The sequence below is a fragment of the Antechinus flavipes genome, chromosome 1 (genome assembly GCF_016432865.1).
Source record: "Antechinus flavipes isolate AdamAnt ecotype Samford, QLD, Australia chromosome 1, AdamAnt_v2, whole genome shotgun sequence".
NCBI lineage: Eukaryota > Metazoa > Chordata > Mammalia > Dasyuromorphia > Dasyuridae > Antechinus > Antechinus flavipes.
Genome location: NC_067398.1, coordinates 223,356,833 through 223,374,236, shown reverse-complemented (window position 1 = coordinate 223,374,236; position 17,404 = coordinate 223,356,833). Strand labels below are relative to the sequence as shown.

General features: G+C 31.7%; 1 protein-coding gene across 1 annotated transcript in view; it reads right to left on the bottom strand.

The window, feature by feature from the left end:
* Nucleotides 1-264: 264 nt before the first annotated feature.
* ZNF367 (zinc finger protein 367) overlaps nt 265-17,404 on the bottom strand; it is a 32,661-nt gene continuing 15,521 nt past the window's right edge. Inside the window, exons 3-5 of the mRNA XM_051996830.1 lie at nt 12,016-12,135; nt 11,262-11,400; nt 265-3,172 (exon numbers count right to left, since the gene is read on the bottom strand). Coding sequence (XP_051852790.1) covers nt 2,950-3,172; nt 11,262-11,400; nt 12,016-12,135 — 482 coding nt within the window. The 3' untranslated portion in view covers nt 265-2,949. The remainder of the gene's footprint in view (nt 3,173-11,261; nt 11,401-12,015; nt 12,136-17,404) is intronic.

The window sequence follows — 17,404 nt, the reverse complement described above, 5'->3', positions numbered from 1 at the left end:
AGAAAGAATGCTGGATCTAACAGTTAAGGAGAGCCTTTGTTAAACCCCATCTTGATACTTATGAGATGTGTGATGGTAGGCAAATTACTTAATGTCTCTGAACTCCAATTTCCTCATCTGCAAAACGGAGTTAATACCTACAATATTTATCTTACAGAATTGTTGTGATGATCAAATGAGATCATGTACCTGACGGACTTTAAAATCTTACAACTTTCTGTAAAATTGATTATAATTTATGAATGACCAGAAAAGAAAATAAGGTAAAAGGAAACACTTTTTTAAAATTGCAAACTGTTTTGAGAGGGCCAAAAAAGGGTAAATACATTGTGTATTTTTCCAGCTGATGAAATATGGGTTATATACATAAAAGTCTTTTCTTAAAGTGTATAGTTGAACAGTTTCAAACTTTTAACCATTTGGTTATCTATATCATCTTTATCAATACTTTTAGGGAGAATAGTGGTAACATAGTAAACAAAATTCAGTTTAACAGTTTTAATAATGAACCATAAAGGAAAACCTACCTACCAAAAACTAGATAAGAATGGCCATATGCTTTAAATTTAAAGTGAAAATGAATTTTTATTCAAACACCTATTAAAATTACAGCATTTTTATGCTGTTAACTCATGCTAAAATAAACTTTGCCATGTGAAGCATAAAAAAACTTCAAAAAATTTAATGTAAACCATATTTTAAAACAAAAAGCAGACTTAATACACTTCCAATTTTAGATCTCAATTTAATATTGTGCCAAGGAATATAGCTTATATCAAAAAAGGAAGATTTTAATGTTACTGTAGTCAAGTGCTTAAAATAATTTATTAAGTTGTTCCAATTATACAATTAAAATATGGTTGCCAATAAACTATTAAAATTAGCAAGAACTGATTGGAGAAACTATAGAACAAAAAAAGTTTAATTTTGAAAGCTTTAAATGTTATTTCCTATGCAATGTCAGATACTGGCACTAGGGTTTACATTGTTATCACCCATGTTCTGCCAGATAAATCTATTGTAGTTTAAATGTCCCAAGATAAAAAAAGAGTGTTGCTTTTCAGTTCTTTTAAAACTAATTCTCAATTGGCCAATTTTAATTGTTTACTTTGAGGGGGAAAATTCCAGAGGTAACATTTGAGACAACAATCTTCATGACTTAGATGATACAGCCTCTCTTACTACTGCTTAGGTTAAGTGCTCCAACAAGTTAAAATTCTATGTACCAGATTACAAACAAAATTCTCATACCATTACAAATATAAATTCTCTATTACAAAAAACCCCACAACCTCAAGATTGGCAATCTACTGTACAGAGGAATTACATTTTCAAAATATGTCCTCATCATAAACATTATTTGCTACTATCATAACTCCTTTTGTATTCTTTAGCTATCTGTCTTGACAATTAAATGCATCCCCTTCCCCATGGCCATGTGTCAGGATGTCTATGTACTGCAACACACTGGGATTTTGGAAAAAGAAGCCTAAAATATTTAAACTACAGTTGCAAGATATTTCAATTAAGAAAAAAAAAAGCTGAAATAGCCAACTTTATCTATTATTCTGATGCTTACTCTGTTAACCAATTAAAGCAATCTAAAATTACAGTGCTATACTTGTTAGTCACTGCTTAAAACAAAAGCTAAGATGATCAAACTTACACAAGATATGGACTGCTTAGCTTTTGGTTTTTTCTCTTTATGCTTAATTAAGTACAATAAGTGATGTTTCAAAGCCTAATCTATTTGGGGAAATGGCATAAAAACCACTATGTAACTTTAATACACTTGCAGTAATGATTATCTCTGGAAGCCTACTTATTTGAGTAATTAATATTTTTCTGCAGTGTTTAACTGGTAGCTAAATTTAGTGAACACAAGATAACTTGGCATGTTATTCTGAAGTAAAGCAATAAGGTGACTTAATGCACTGAAAATGTAAATATGGAGGCTTCTATTTACTAATATCTCTAAATAAGCAGTACAGTTAACATTTAGTGTTTGCTAACAGATCTATTAAAATAGTTCACTATAAATCAAAACAACCCTGTATATATTCCCTTTTATTAACAAAAGCCAAGTGCCAAATCTCATTACAGGGCCTGTAATATGAAAAATATTACCAATTGTTATCACATCACCTAGACTTTGCAAGACTAATCATTCAATTTTAGCAAATGAGAATTCTGGTAATGTGCAAAAGTTCCCAACTTTACAAGTGCTTTTCAGGCCTAGAAATTTGACTGAGTTCTAAAGCCCCAGATGAATAAAGTCAGACTGATTTTGTTATTACAGTGAAGATCCTGAACTGTTAATCCCACCCCCCTCAAAAAACTAGTTGTTTCCTAGCACATAAATTAGAATACTTTCTTCAAAATGGCCCAATTTTTCTTCCCCCCTTAGGCACACTATCTTTCAATTAAAAATATATCTTACATGTATATATAAGTATATATATGCACATATACGTACATGTGTACATATATATAGTACTATCTTGCCTGTTTCACTGTTTACAGTATTTTTTAAAATACTAATATACATTTTTAATGTTTTGATAAATAATCTATTTCAAACTTCTTTGGCTATGTGTACCATTCTGTTCTTCAGACAAGTGTCATACTTGGAAAGTGCTTTTTGTGAGAACTGCTTCAAATGAATGCATTAAACTTGCAAAATCTAGCTTCCCACACTATGTGGTTTTTAACACTGCACTGTGCAGTTCCATATTTACAAAATACTTTAAAACTTTACATCTAATTCATTTCCATACAAAAAGTGCAATTCTCTCTCCCCATGTTCTGGGGCAATAACATTCTTCATAAATTTCTACAGAATAGCAGCCTATGATAAGCAAATTAAGGTGCTTAGCTTATGCCCATGGATCTACTTGTTAAGTAAGCTGGGCAGTACATTTTGTACATTGAAAGATTTAAGTTCTCATGCTACTGACGAAGCGGCGCTCCAGTCAGGTTTGCAAGCTCTATGAGAGCAAGAGCTCCATGCAGGCGTTCCCGCTGTTCTTGAAGGAGTCGACGAGCCCCATTTTTCTCATCATCCTCTTCATCAGATTGAATATATTCCAAGGGATCTTGCTGTTCTTGATCTGCCTTCTGAATGGGCTTTCCTTTCAAGGTTGGAGTGCGCTGTTCTCTTGTTTCCCAATACCTTAAAAAAATGAGTATACATTGATTTCACAGTATACCTTCAATATGTGTTTATTTGCTTTAAACATATTTAAAATTACCAATCAATATTCATTGATTTGATAGATTTGAAGTCTACCACAAAGCAAGAATAGTTCTAGGCACTGAGGGGGAATACTGATTTTTGTTTTTGTTGGGTTTTTTTTATCTTTTTTTTTTTTTTATCCCTAGTGTTTAGCAGAGTACTTGATAGTAGGGACTTAATGTTTCTTGGTTGACATTTAGGTTAATAGTTCCTTTGTCCACTAGATTTCAATGAGTAATAAAATATGACATACACAAGTAGAGAAATATATTATAAATGCTATGAGTGAATATAGTAATGGCAAAAATCCCTGGCTGAGATGATTCACCCCATAAACTCATCAGCCATTTATTTGTTTGTTTTATCAGCCATTTATTAAATGGTTAACTAAGTGTAAAGTCACTGTGTTAGTCTCTCTGGGAAATAAAAAGAGATAATTAAGACATGATATCTATACTCCAGAAGCTTAAAATGTAGCTGCTTAAGGGAAGATATCATGGAAGTAGCATTTCAGCTTCATTTGAAAGATAACAGAATGTTGATTAGCAAAAGCTAGTAAAAAATTTTAGTAAGACTATGTTTAGAAGACAGCAGTTCAATTTGATTAAATCAGAGGTATTACAGGGAATTAGGAGATAACAATAGAGTCTCAACTTAAGAGAACCTATTCAAAAAGTTTATGACTTGGAAGAAATAAAATTTCTTGATCACAATAAAAGAACAATCATTGACTATTTTAAACAAAAGGTTTCAGACAACTATAGAACTTTTGAAAGAACTGCAAATGTTTTGCATGATGATTTCATATTCTTTTCTGCATTTGGATCTATTTCTTTTTTCTTTCTTTCTTTCTTTTTTTTTCCTTTCTTTTTTTTTTTTTTGCTGAGAAAAGCGGGGTTAAGTGACCTGCCCAGGGTCACATAGCTAGGCCAGATTTGAACTCAGGTCCTCCTCACTTCAGGGCCAGTGCTCTATCCACTGTGCCATCTAGCTGCCTCCATCTGGATCTATTTCAAACCAGAAAGAGTTAGTGGAGACAACATAATCTACAAACCATTAGGGGAAAATGTTCCAGATATGGTATGCCTGGGATCTCTAACTAATTTTGACTTAGCTTATGCTTGGACTCAAGATAACTGTGTCCCTCTTATTCAGGAAATAACTTTTGAAAATGGAGAATTGACCAAACTATCTTTTCTTATACTTTTTTATACAAAAGAGGATACAAGAGTTTAGACATATTCCAAAATGAAGTAGCACATCAATTAATAAGCAAAAAAGTACAATACACTTTTGACATCTGATTGTGATAAATGTAGACACCCACTTCTGCATATACAAAAAACGCCAGCAGATTGCCCTGTAACAACCACTGACAGCTTCAGGAACATGAATGTCTTTCAAGACTTCAAGGATTTATCAATTCCAAACAAGCTTAAGCAATCTGTATTAGACTTTCATTCAAGAAAATTGCATGAGAATTCCATCATGGTCCTGATCCCACTTATGTTGTCCATGGACAACACACTCAAGATGTAGGAAGTAGTCCACCAGAGAATTCTTCCAGAAACTTACACCCAGTGAATATAGCTTTACCTTATTGAGGGATCGATATAAGCTTCAAAAACTTGAACAAAAAATTGCAAACCTTTCAAACAATATCATCAACTTATGTAGTGAAAATAGTAAACTTATGTTTTCTTAATTCTATGTGTATTTTTACCTTCGGGGAAAAAAAACTAATAGAAAGGTTTGGATTTTTAATTGCCCTGACTCAAATTATATGGCTTGATGGGTAATTAACTTTTTTAAATCCTATTAATATTTAATAAGAAAAATACATCATAGACCCATCTTCACTTCAGCTCTAACCCTGACTTCCAAAACATAAATCCAATGAAAGTTAATATTGCCAGACACATGTTGTTAATGTATGCTGCTCCATTAAATAAAAATTGGGATGTTTTCTATGTAGCTTGTATGTACTCTCTTTTCCCTTCCACAGGAACAGTTCTGTTCATACTTTCATTGTCATATATATATATATATATACATACACACACACACACATACATATATATATTCTGGATACTTGGGAGGGGAATAAATTAAAACTTTACAGAAAAAAAAAATTCCCTTCTGCATTTTGCATGTGAGCACCAACTCTGTAATGTAGAATCTTAGAGTTGGGATACTAAGAAATCAAATCACTTTCCCAAGGTCATACATCCAAGATGTAATAGAACTTGAACCCAAGCCTTCATTACTAAAGGCTAGTTCTTCAATATGCCATCTCTCATCAAAAAAGTTTACAATCTCCTAAAAGACAATGGCACTCTGCCCTTTCTTATTTTGGAATATTTCTCTTATATAATATTCTCAATCCTGCTAATTGCTAAGAAAGGGGGGAAAAGATCAAAACTTCAAAAACAAATTTTGTAGGTTTTATATTTCTTTTCCTCACCCCAATCTTAAGAAATAAGTAGAAAATGTCAACTATCAAGATTGCACAAGTATTGGTGAATGTGTAATCCCTGTTAATGAGGAAGTCAAGGTTGGTGGATCTCCTGGGTTCATGACATCTGAGGCGCAATGGGCTAAAGCTACTCAGGCATCCAAACTAAATCTGGCACCAATATGATGAAGCCCTAGGAGCAGACAGGGTGAGTACCAAGTTTCCTAAAGAAGAGCAAAATGATTCAAGTCAGAAAGAGGTCAAAATTCCTGTGCAATTAGAAGTGAGATCATGAATGGCTGCTGCACTTCCATCCTGGGCAAGATAAGGAGACTCAGTCTCCAAAGCCCAAACTAAAACTACTGAAATAAAGGGTTGAATTGCTATCAAGTTAAAATGATCACATAAAATAAAATGGACATATCTACAAAATCCTACAGAAAAGATTGACTTTTCAAGTAGTTATCCCTTCCACGTCACAAATTAAATTAAAATTTAAAAAATTAAATGGAATTTTTTTGGAAAATGAAGATGACATTCAAAAAACCAGTAGATGACATAGAAAAGGTTTAGAAATACAAGTATATTATATAATATCAACATATTTTTATCTTTTAATACCATAAAAATTCAGACTTCTCTGTTATAAAGGGGGGCCCCAAAATCACTACTAGCTGTGTGACCCCCTAGGAAAGTCATTTAACCCTAATTGCTTCTAAATGCAGGGGAAAAAAAACAGCAGAGAGGTGTATTAAACATGAAAAAAAAAACATAGAAATTTTAGACTTCTTCAGATTTAATTATCAATAGAGCAATTTAGTAGCCAATAAAAATTCATGTAATCTTGGTTGGACAAAAAGAAACATATTGATCATATTGACAATCCTGCTATGATTTTTTGTAGTCATAGCATACTTACAGAAGAACATTTGATTCTGTGTACTGTGTTTTAGAAAAGACATTGACTAAATTAGAGAGCATCCAGGACTGTGACCAGGATAAATAGGAAGCTCAAGAACATGCTTTATCTTCATATTCCTAATACTGGTTAAAGGAATGGGGAATACGGGAACTAAAAAAGATGAGGTGGGGGGGGAAATGTCTTTAAATATTCTAAAGTTTGTATTGTAAATTACAAAACACTTCTCACACAAAGTCTGATCTAAACACAATTGGAAAAATATCAATTGCTCATAGGTAGGCTGAGCTAGTATAATAAAAATGACAATTCTATTTAAATTGGTCTACGTGTTCAAGTGTCATACCAATCAAATTGAAAAAAAAGTTTTTATAGAGCTAGAAAAAATAACAAAATTCACCTAGAAGAACAAAAAAGTCAAGAATATCAAGGGAATCAATTAAAAAAAAAAATACAGAGGACAATGGCCTAACCACAGCACACCTAAAATTATATTGTAAAACAGCTGTCACCAAACCATTTGGTACTGGTTAAGAAATAGAATGGTGAATAAGTGGAATATGTTAGATATGCATAACACAATAATCAATGACTATACTAATCTAGTATTTTATCAAAAAACTTCTGGGAAAAAACTTCACAAAAGTTCACAAAAATTGCTAGGAAAACTGGAAAATAATATGTCAGAAACTCAGCATAGATCTACATCTCACAACCCATATCAAAATAAGGTCAAAATGAATATATGATTTGGGTGTAAAGGGTGATACCATAAGCATATTAGGTGAGCAAGAAATAATTTGCCTATCAGATCTTTGGAGAAGGGAGGAATTTATGACCAAAGAAGGATTAGAGAACATTATAGACAACTTTGATTACATCAAATTAAAAGGTTTCTACACAAACAAAACCAACAGATACAAGAATAAAAAGGAAGTACAAAACTGGGAAAAACTGTTTACAGCCAAGGCTTCTTTAAAGGCCTTATTTCTAAAATGTATAACTGTATCAAATTTAGAAGAATACAAGTCATTCCCAATTGATAAAGGATCAAAGGATATAAATAGACACTTTTCAAATGATAAAATTAAAATCAACTACATCACATGAAAAAATGCTCTAAATCAAATGCTCTAAATGCAAATTAAAACAACCATCTCAGACTGGCTAAGATGACAGGAAAGGAATATGATATATGTTGGAGGAGATGTGGGAAAACTGAGACATTAATACATTGTTGGTGGAGCTGTGAGAAATGATATAACTATATGGAGAATAATTTGGAACTATGTCCAAAAAGCTAAAAAACTGTGCCTACCCTTTGATCTAAAAGTGTTAATAGTGGTTCTGTAACCCAAGGAAATCATAAAAAAAAGGAAAAGGATCTACATGTGCAAAAATGTTTGTAATGACTTTTTTTGTGGTGACAAAGAATTAGAAAGAGAGCAGAGGCCCATCTTCTCTTCAACAATGAGATGATTCAAAACCAATACTAATTGTTCAGTAATGAAGAGAGCCATCTACACCCAGAGAGAGGACTGTGGGAACTGAGTGTGGACTACAACATAGCATTTTCACGCTTTCTGATTGTGTTTGCTTAACATTTTGTTTTCCTTCTCAAGTATTTTTTTTTCATTTTATTTATCCGATTTTATTTTATTTATCCAAATTTTCTTGTGCAGCAAGATATAAATATGTATACATATATTGGATTTAACATATATTTTAACATATTTAACATGTATTGGACTGCATGCCATCTAGGGGAGGAGGTAGAGGGAAAGAGGAGAAAAGTTGGAACAGAAGTGTTTGCAAGGGTCAGTGTTGAAAAATTACCCATGCATACATATCTTTTGTCAATAAAAAGCTTTAATAAAAAGAGAGTAGATAGATGCCCATTAATTGGGAATGGCTGAATAAGTTATGGTATATAAAAATAAAAGAATATTATTCTAGAAAAAATAACAAGATGATTTTAGATAGGCCTGGAAATATTTACATGAACTGATGCTGAACAAAACAAGTAGAACCAGGAATATATTGTTTACAGTAACAGCAAGATTGTGTGCTGATCAAGTATAAAAGATAAGGTTCTTCTCAGTGGTTCAGTAATCCAAAACAATCCCAATAAACTTTGAATAGAAGATGCCATCTGCCTCCAAAGAGAGATCTTTGGGGAATGAATATAAATCAACACATGCTATGATACTATGTTCACTTTTTTCTTTTTGACTTTTTTTTCTCTCTTGATTTTTCCTTTTTATTCTGATTTTTCTCTCCCAACATGATTCATTAAAAAAATGTATTTTTTAAAAAATTAATGAACATATATAACTAGGAAAATAAAAAAATTTTTTTAAAGTTTGTACCGTCAAAGGAATGTTAGATTTGGTCTTATTGGGACCAGAAGTCAGTAGTAGAAACAGTGAGTAGAAGCTAATGAAAATTAGAATGAGCTGCCTCAGGAAGGAGTTTCTTCCTCCAATAGTTTCAAAATAAAGGCTAGAAGGACATTTCTTAGTAATGTTAGAAAATGAGATTCTTGGAAGGCATAACTTGAACAAAATGACCACTGGGATTTCTTTCAATTCAATTATCAAAAGAACTGATAGAATAAAACTTTCTACTATCTTGAAATTTTAGATAACAAAGGATAACAAGTTGCAAAGTCAGAATAAGATTCTCAAAGGTAAATATTATTATTGACTTAGTGATATTAAGAATACATACCTAATCTCAGAAGAAGACACCATTAAAGGGCAACTACAATAGCAGTCTACCATAAAATATCAATTAATGACACCATCAGAAACATGATTTTTTTTAATATTCTAAATGAAAAGGTATATACATTTAGATCTAAAAATGTTTAAAATCTTTAATTTGCCAGAAAATCAAAAGATTTTCTCCTTTAAATGAGAGAATATTAATCTAGATGGCATGTGAGCATGAAGCTACTTTTTCCTATAATATAAGTTCTGATAAGTATGATTCTAGTATAAAACTTGTTGGATATCAGAGCAGAAAACTGTTATCAGTATTGTAGAAAGAGAACTAATTTTGAAATTACATGACCTGAGTTTGAATTCTGTGTAAACTTGGTCAAGCCACTTATCTTTCTCTGAAATCTAGTTTTTTTCTTAGCTATAAAATGTGAAGGTAGGATCAGGTGTCTGTCTTTTCCAGCACCAGAGTTATGTTCTGGTGAACATTTATATTACTTCTATGCTACATAAAAAAAACTTCATATTATCTATTAATGACTGATTATATTTCAATTAACATAAAATAATATTCAGACATCTTATTCACATAGATTTACCCAACTAGAATACCAAACCTTACATGTCAGTTTTTTAATATCTCATTTATTATTCTGAATTTTATAAACTTTAATATTCAACAATAATGATATATTAAACTTGCTCTACCATTATTTAACTTAAATTGAAAGAATTTTGAAGCATGCAATTTCATAACTTTTCCTCCAAGACTCCATTAGGTTTTCCTGTCCAGTACCATAAGTTGGTATATAAAACTTTTCCAGTTCTGCTTTTATTATCTTGCATTATTTCATGAAGGTCCTTTGGAGATCATATCTGTCATACTTGTGTAATTAAAGTATTATATTACATTAATGCATAACAATGTACTTAAGCATTTGCCCTATTGTCAGACATTTAATTAACTTCAGTTTTTTGCATTTACAAATAAGGCTGTTAATAAACATCTTTAAACAGTTCTTTTTTGGTAATTCAAAATATATTTCCTTTTTTTTTTTTTAAATAACATTTTATTGATAGAACCCATGCCACGGTAATTTTTTACGGCATTATCCCTTGCATTCACTTCTGTTCTGATTTTTCCCCTCCCTCCCTCCACCCCTTCCCCCAGATGGCAAGCAGTCCTTTACGTGTTGAATAGGTTACAGTATATCCTAGATACAATATATGTGTGCAGAACTGAACAGTTTTATTGTTGCACAGGGAGAACTGAATTCAGAAGGTATAAATAACCCAGGAAGAAAAACAAAAATGCAAGCAGTTTATATTCATTTACCATCAAAGTATATTTCCAAGAATAAAATTGTATAATATTGAGCATCATTTTGCTATTTTTCAAATATATATAGATATTTTTGCAGTTGATAAAATACAAATTCATTTAAGCACTACTGAATTCATAGAAATATTTTGACATTATATATTTTCTCACTCAGTGGATAGCAATAGTATACATATTATCACTTAAGATGTTCTGTGAAATTTTTTGAAATTAAAAAGGGGACTTTATATATAAAAAGATTGTGAGTTATTGTTCCAAATCAAATTTTTCTACTGTTATTTCAAATATAAATATATTTCTGGTGACTTTTAGAAACTTGTTTCAGAAAACCTCCTCTCTTCTATCATTGTTAATATCAAAGCATTTACTAGTATAAAGAAAATAAAGGTCATTCATAATGTTGGCATACTATATATAGATACTGTATGTTATAAACAGAATTTTGAAATATTTTAAGAAAAAATAGTTCATACAAGAAGAGAGCCTCTTTTATTATAAACTTAAATTCTGATTCTTTGTCTCTGGCTTTTGTTCTTTTACTATACAGCTTATTACAAATTTCATACACTGAATTTTAGGTAACTTACTTTGCTAGCCACTCAGCCACAGCCTTGTTGTCAGCAGTCTGATTTTTACTTAGTCCATCAGTTGGTTCTTCTCTCTTCAGCCTTGCATAAGGATGCTTAGGACAATGTCGATTTGCATGTGTAAATCGACTTAAACATCCTTAAACAAACAAGTTTGAGGGAAAAGTAATCAGAACCAGAATTATGTAAATAAAAACTTTGAGGAATGGGAAGAAAAAGAAATCTGTTAACATCCCACTTTTCTCAGAATTATCCTATATTGGACAATACAGAATTTAGTAATACAAAGAAGTTGCAATCAGGAAGACCTAGGTTCAAATCCAGTTAATGCTTAACAGTTGTATAGCTATATGAAAAAGCCATTTAATCCCTTTCAGCTTCATTTTCCTCACCTGTAAAATGTAGATAATAAACCTATAGTATATAACTATCACAAGGTTTTCCATACAGATCATAATAAACATGCTTACATGAAAAGAGCTTTGAAAATTTAATGTTCTACTTAAATATCAGCTATGGTTATTCTAATCACCTACAATCAAATGTAGCATTATTTTTTTTAAAAAAAAAAAGGGAATTAAAAGCTTAATTTTAAATATGCATATGTCAAAGCAAGGAAAGCAACATGTCTTTGATAAAACTAACTAAAAAGACTACCAAAAATACATTCTTTTAAAATCTTAATTCATATTACATGTAATCATACCCATCCCCTAAACATTCTATCAATTTAAGATCTAAGAATAAAACATACCATTTTCAGAACAAACAAAAGGCTTTTCTCCTGTGTGGAGACGTTGATGTGTTTTGAGCTGTCCACTTTGAACAAAGGCTTTCCCACAGTCTGGATAGTCACACAAATAAGGCCTTTCGCCTACAAAACAAAGGGAACTTTTAAATAAATAATTTCACCCAGTATAAATAAGTATAAATAATAACAAACATGATTTTTCTTAGTCTAAATGGGTACCAGTAGCACACACCAGAGCACAAAGGATTCACTTTAGTAATGTTAGGGAGCTACCTATGATCACAGCAATATTTCTATTAAGGTTTAATCTTCATAGCAACAAGACTCAAAATTCTGAGTCATCGTTTATTTATTCTTCATCCATTCTCTGTATTTGTCAGTCATCACATTTTATTGAATACTCCTAAGACATTTTTCTTCTATCCATCCCTTTTCTGGTCTAAATCCTCAATCATCTTACGTGGGGGAACAATACCCTTGCTTCTGTGGCTCCCTTCACTCTCTTCTCAAACTCATCTTGTATAATCATGCCAGGAAAACATTCCAATACCACCAATCTTATTATATGACATGAATATCTAAATTACTCTCTCTCTCCCCTGAATTTTGAGCCCATACATTTACAACTGTCTATTGGACACTGCTATTTGGATATCCCACAGACATCTCAAACTTTCCAACATAAATATAATTCTTGCTCATCCTCTGCTGTCCTATCCCATATCCCAAATTTGTCCCTCCTCCAAAAAAGAAGTTTGTTCTCCATTGAGGGCATCATTATCTCCAGGCATTCAGGCTCAAAACATTAGAGTCATTTTTCTCTTCACTCTCCTTTAAACCTTATATCTAACCAATTGTGGATTCTACTACCCCACCACGCACTTCTCAACTTCTTTCCAGTAATACTTTGTATCAAACGAGTTATTGCTTTTACTGTTTTCAGTTATTCAGTGTTTTAATCTTACCTCAACCTTGAAGGCAGAGACCCTATCATTTACTTTTTTATTGCCCACAGTATTTACAAGTATTGTTACATAGTAGATATTCCATAAATACTTAGCATTTGGGTGTATTAACATCACTCCCAAGAAGAGTAACATTTAGATAAAATGTAACAAAAAAAATCAATACTTTCATTGGACAGATGTATTTTTTAAAATTTTAAGTTGTCATTAAGAATTCTTAAAGTGAAAGTGATAAAAAAAAAAAAAAAAAGGAAATCCAAAAAGCTAATAAAGAGAATGTTTTAAATTGGCCAAATGGAAAAGGAGGCACAAGGCACTCATTCATAAGGAAAATAATTCCTTAGAAATTAGAAATGAACAATTGGAAGATAATGATTTTAAGAGAAAACAAGAAACAATAAAATAAAACCAAAAGTATGGAAAAATAGAAAACAATGTGAAATATCTCACTGGAAAAAAAAATTGACTTGGAAAATAGATCCAGGAAAGCTAATTTAATAATCATTGGTCTACCTGAAAGTCATGATCAAAAATAAAGACCCTAATTGTAATCTTTCAAAAAAATTATCAAGGAAAACTGAACTGATATTTTAAAATCAGAGAGCAAAATAGAAATTGAAAGAATTCATTCCTCCTGATCATCTTCTGAAAAAGATTCCAAGATGAAAACTCCCAAGAATATTATAGCCAAATTCCAAAATTCTCAGGTCAAAGAGAAAATATTGCAAGCATCCAAAAAGAAACAATTCCAAGTATAGTGGAGCCACACTCAGGATAACATAAGATTTAGCAGCAGAAGCTGCTACATTAAGGGATTAGAGGGCTTGAGATATATAATATGCTGGAGACCAATGGTGCTAGAACTGCAATAAAGAATCCTTTACCTAGCAAAACTGAGTGTAATTGGATATTCAATGAAATACAGGACTTTCAAGCATTCATGATGAAAAGACCAGAGCGAAATAGAAAATTTGACTTTCAAATATAGGACTAAGAAAAAGTATAATGGGTTAATTGGGAAAGAGAAATCACAAGGAACTTCATAAAAGTTAATCTGCTTATATTCCTACATGGGAGGATACTTATAACTCTTACAGAAGGCACAAGTATAAGTTGAATATGAAGGAATAATATCTAAAAAAATAAAATTAAACAGTGATAGAGAAATGCACTGAGAGAAAAGCAAAGAGATTTGTGGAATGGTATAAATTATCTGCCATAAAAGAGGCAAGTGTAGAGGAAGAGGAAAGAGGGAATGAGTGAACCTTACTCTTCGATCAGAATTGACTCACAGAGGAAATAACATACACACTCAATATGATTATAGAAATCTATCTTATCCTGAAGGAAAATAAGAGGGGAAAGGGATATGAGAAAGGGAGAGCACATTGGAAGAGGGAGTGACTGGAAGAAAAAAACTTTTGGAGGGACAAGATAAAAAGAGAGGGAGAGAAGAATAAATGAAGAGGAGAAATGTAGTTGGCAAGAATAATTGTGGAAAAAAAGTTGTGAAGCAAGTTTCTCTGAAGGCCTCGTTTCTCAAAAGTATAGGGAATTGAGTGAAATTCATAACAAGAGCCACTCCTCAATTGAAAAATGATCAAAAGATATAAGTCTGAGATAAACAAATCAAGATATTTATAGTTATATAAAAAATAATTCACTTTTTATTAGAGAAATGCAAATTAAAAGAATTCTGAGTTACTATCGCAAATCCATTAGATAGGCTAATGGGCCAGAAAAAGAATGTGGGGAAAATGAGACATTAATAATGCATTGCTAGTGAAATCGTAAACTTATTCAATCTTTATATAGAGCAATTGGAACTATGCCCCAACGTTTCCCCAAATCATGCAAATCCTTTGACCTAACAAAACCACTGGAAGGCATGTATCCTAAAGAGATTTTAAAAAAAAAAAAAAAAAGGAAAAGTAATTTCTCAAGGCAAAGAATTGGAAATTGAGGAGATGCCCATCAATTGTTGAACAGGTAAATAAACTGTAATGTTGTGAGTTGATTAGCTATGAATTACTTTGCTATTCTCAGCAATACAATGATTCAAGACTACTCTGAAGAACTTATGATGAAAAATGCTATTCATGTCCAGAGAAAGAACTCATTGTGTTGGAATACAGATTAAAACATGTTTTCTTTATTTTTCTTGAGGGTTTTGATTTTTTGGGGGAAATCTATTTCTCTTTCAAAACATGACTTTTGTGGAAATGTTTTGCATAACTTCACATGTACCTTCTCTATGGGGGATAGGAAAGGAGAGAATCTAAAATTCAAAGTTTAAAAAATTGTTTTACATGTAATTGGGAAAAATAAAGTATTAAATCAAAAATGTCTTAAAAAAGAATACCTTTAAAAATCTTTTATAACTAAAAAGCAAATCCTTTTCCTTATAGACAATACACACTAATAATAAAAATAGTTATGTGAAGATGCTCAGATTATTAACAGAAAAATCTCTTTATAAATCAGTCTCATCTATTTAATAAAACATATCATCCAAAAGAAAAATGTCATATAGTGGAATAAATAGTAGATTTGGACTCAGAACAGGGATAAGTTCTGGGTCCATTACTTCACCACCTACTAGTTATATGACTGAGCAAGTTGCTTAATTCACCTAAGCTTTAGTTTCCTCATTTATGAAATGAAAATAGTAATATGTATACTAATTTCATAGAATTATATAAAAAATGCTTTGTAAATTATAAATGCTACATAAATATGATTATCACAAAAGAATGAATTTAAAGGCTTACTTTGACTTGTCATATTGTTTCAAAAAGAGTGAGTATTCATTTTAACATATGACTTGCCTTTTAATTAGTGATGTTTTACTTGCATTGAATCTTTCAAGAAGCTGGTTTGGCTAAAGCTTATAGTACTTGCCCTCAAGAAACTTTCCTTCTATTGAGGAAAACGAGATGTACAATATAAGATGATATAAAATATATACAGATACTAATAGCTAACATTTATACAGAGCTTTACAAATCCTTTACTATTATGTATTATAATCCCTACTCAAACCCCTCTGTCGGTTCCATTGTTATCCCTGTTTTATAAATGAGGAAACTTGAGACCAAAAGAAGGTTTGAATAACACCCAATTCTTTCTAACTGTAAATCCAACATTCTATCCACTAGATTATACTAACTCTAAATGAACAATTTGATGCAGGAAGCACTAGCAGCCAACAGTAAACAAGAAAGATGCCAACTAGGAAGTATAACATTGGTGCTGAGCTTTAAACACAGCTGGGGATTCTAAGAAGTGGAGGTAAGAAAAGAGATCATAAAATAAGGGAAAAGGACTCACATATTTATAGCAGCTGTTTTCATAATGGCAAGAAACTAGAAACTGAGTAGAAGTCCATTAGCTGGGGAATGGCTGAATAAATTATGGTGTTGGAATGTTATGGACTATTATTGTTCTGTAAGAAACGATCAGCAGGCTGATTTCAGAAAGGTCTTGAAAGACTTATGTAAACTGATGCTGAGTGAAGTGAGTAGAACCAAAAGAACATTGTACACAGCAACAAGATCATGTGATGGTCAACTGTGATAGACTTGCCTCTGCTCATTTTCATTTGCAACAATGAGATGATTCAGGCCAGTTCCAATAGATTTGTGATGGAGAGAGCCATCTGCATCCAGAGACAGGATTGTGGGAAATGAATATGGCTCACAACATGGTATTTTCACCTTTAATTGTTTGCTTGCTTGTTTTTTCTTATTTCTCCCCCTTTTGATCCAATTTTTCTTGTGCAGCATGATAAATGTGGAAATATGTTTAGAAGAATTGCATATGTTTAACTTATATTATTTGATGTCTAGGGGAGGGAGGCAGAAAAATTGGGACAGAAGATTTTGCAAGGATAATTTTGAAAACCACTTTGCATGTATTTTTAAAAATAAAAAGCTATTATTATTTAAAAAAAGATATGGAGGTGAGAGAAGGACATAACAGATAACCTATGCAAAAACAGAGATAAGAGAAAATGTGTTAAGTAAGAAAAAAAAGGCAAGTTTGGCTGACTCATTGAAGGGAATTAATATATAATAAGGCTAGAAAGGTATGCTGAAGCCAAGTTGTAAAAAGCTTTAAATGACAAGCCATTGTAATTTTCTAAGATAATCAACAAGTTCAGATGTGTATTTAGGAATATTATATTTTGGTAGTTATGTGAAAGATGTGAAAGAAACCTTTAAAGAGAGATTTGAAAAGGGAAACCAATTACAAGACTACTGAAGTAATTCAGGTGAGAGGTGATGAGGTTCTGAAGTAGGATGGTGGCCAGGTAAGTAGAGAGAAGAGGATGGATACAAAAGAAGTAAAAATTTTGATAACCTTAGGCGACAGTCCAAATTCCACTGTCACAAATCTGCGTAATTAGAATGGTGGTGAGTGACAAA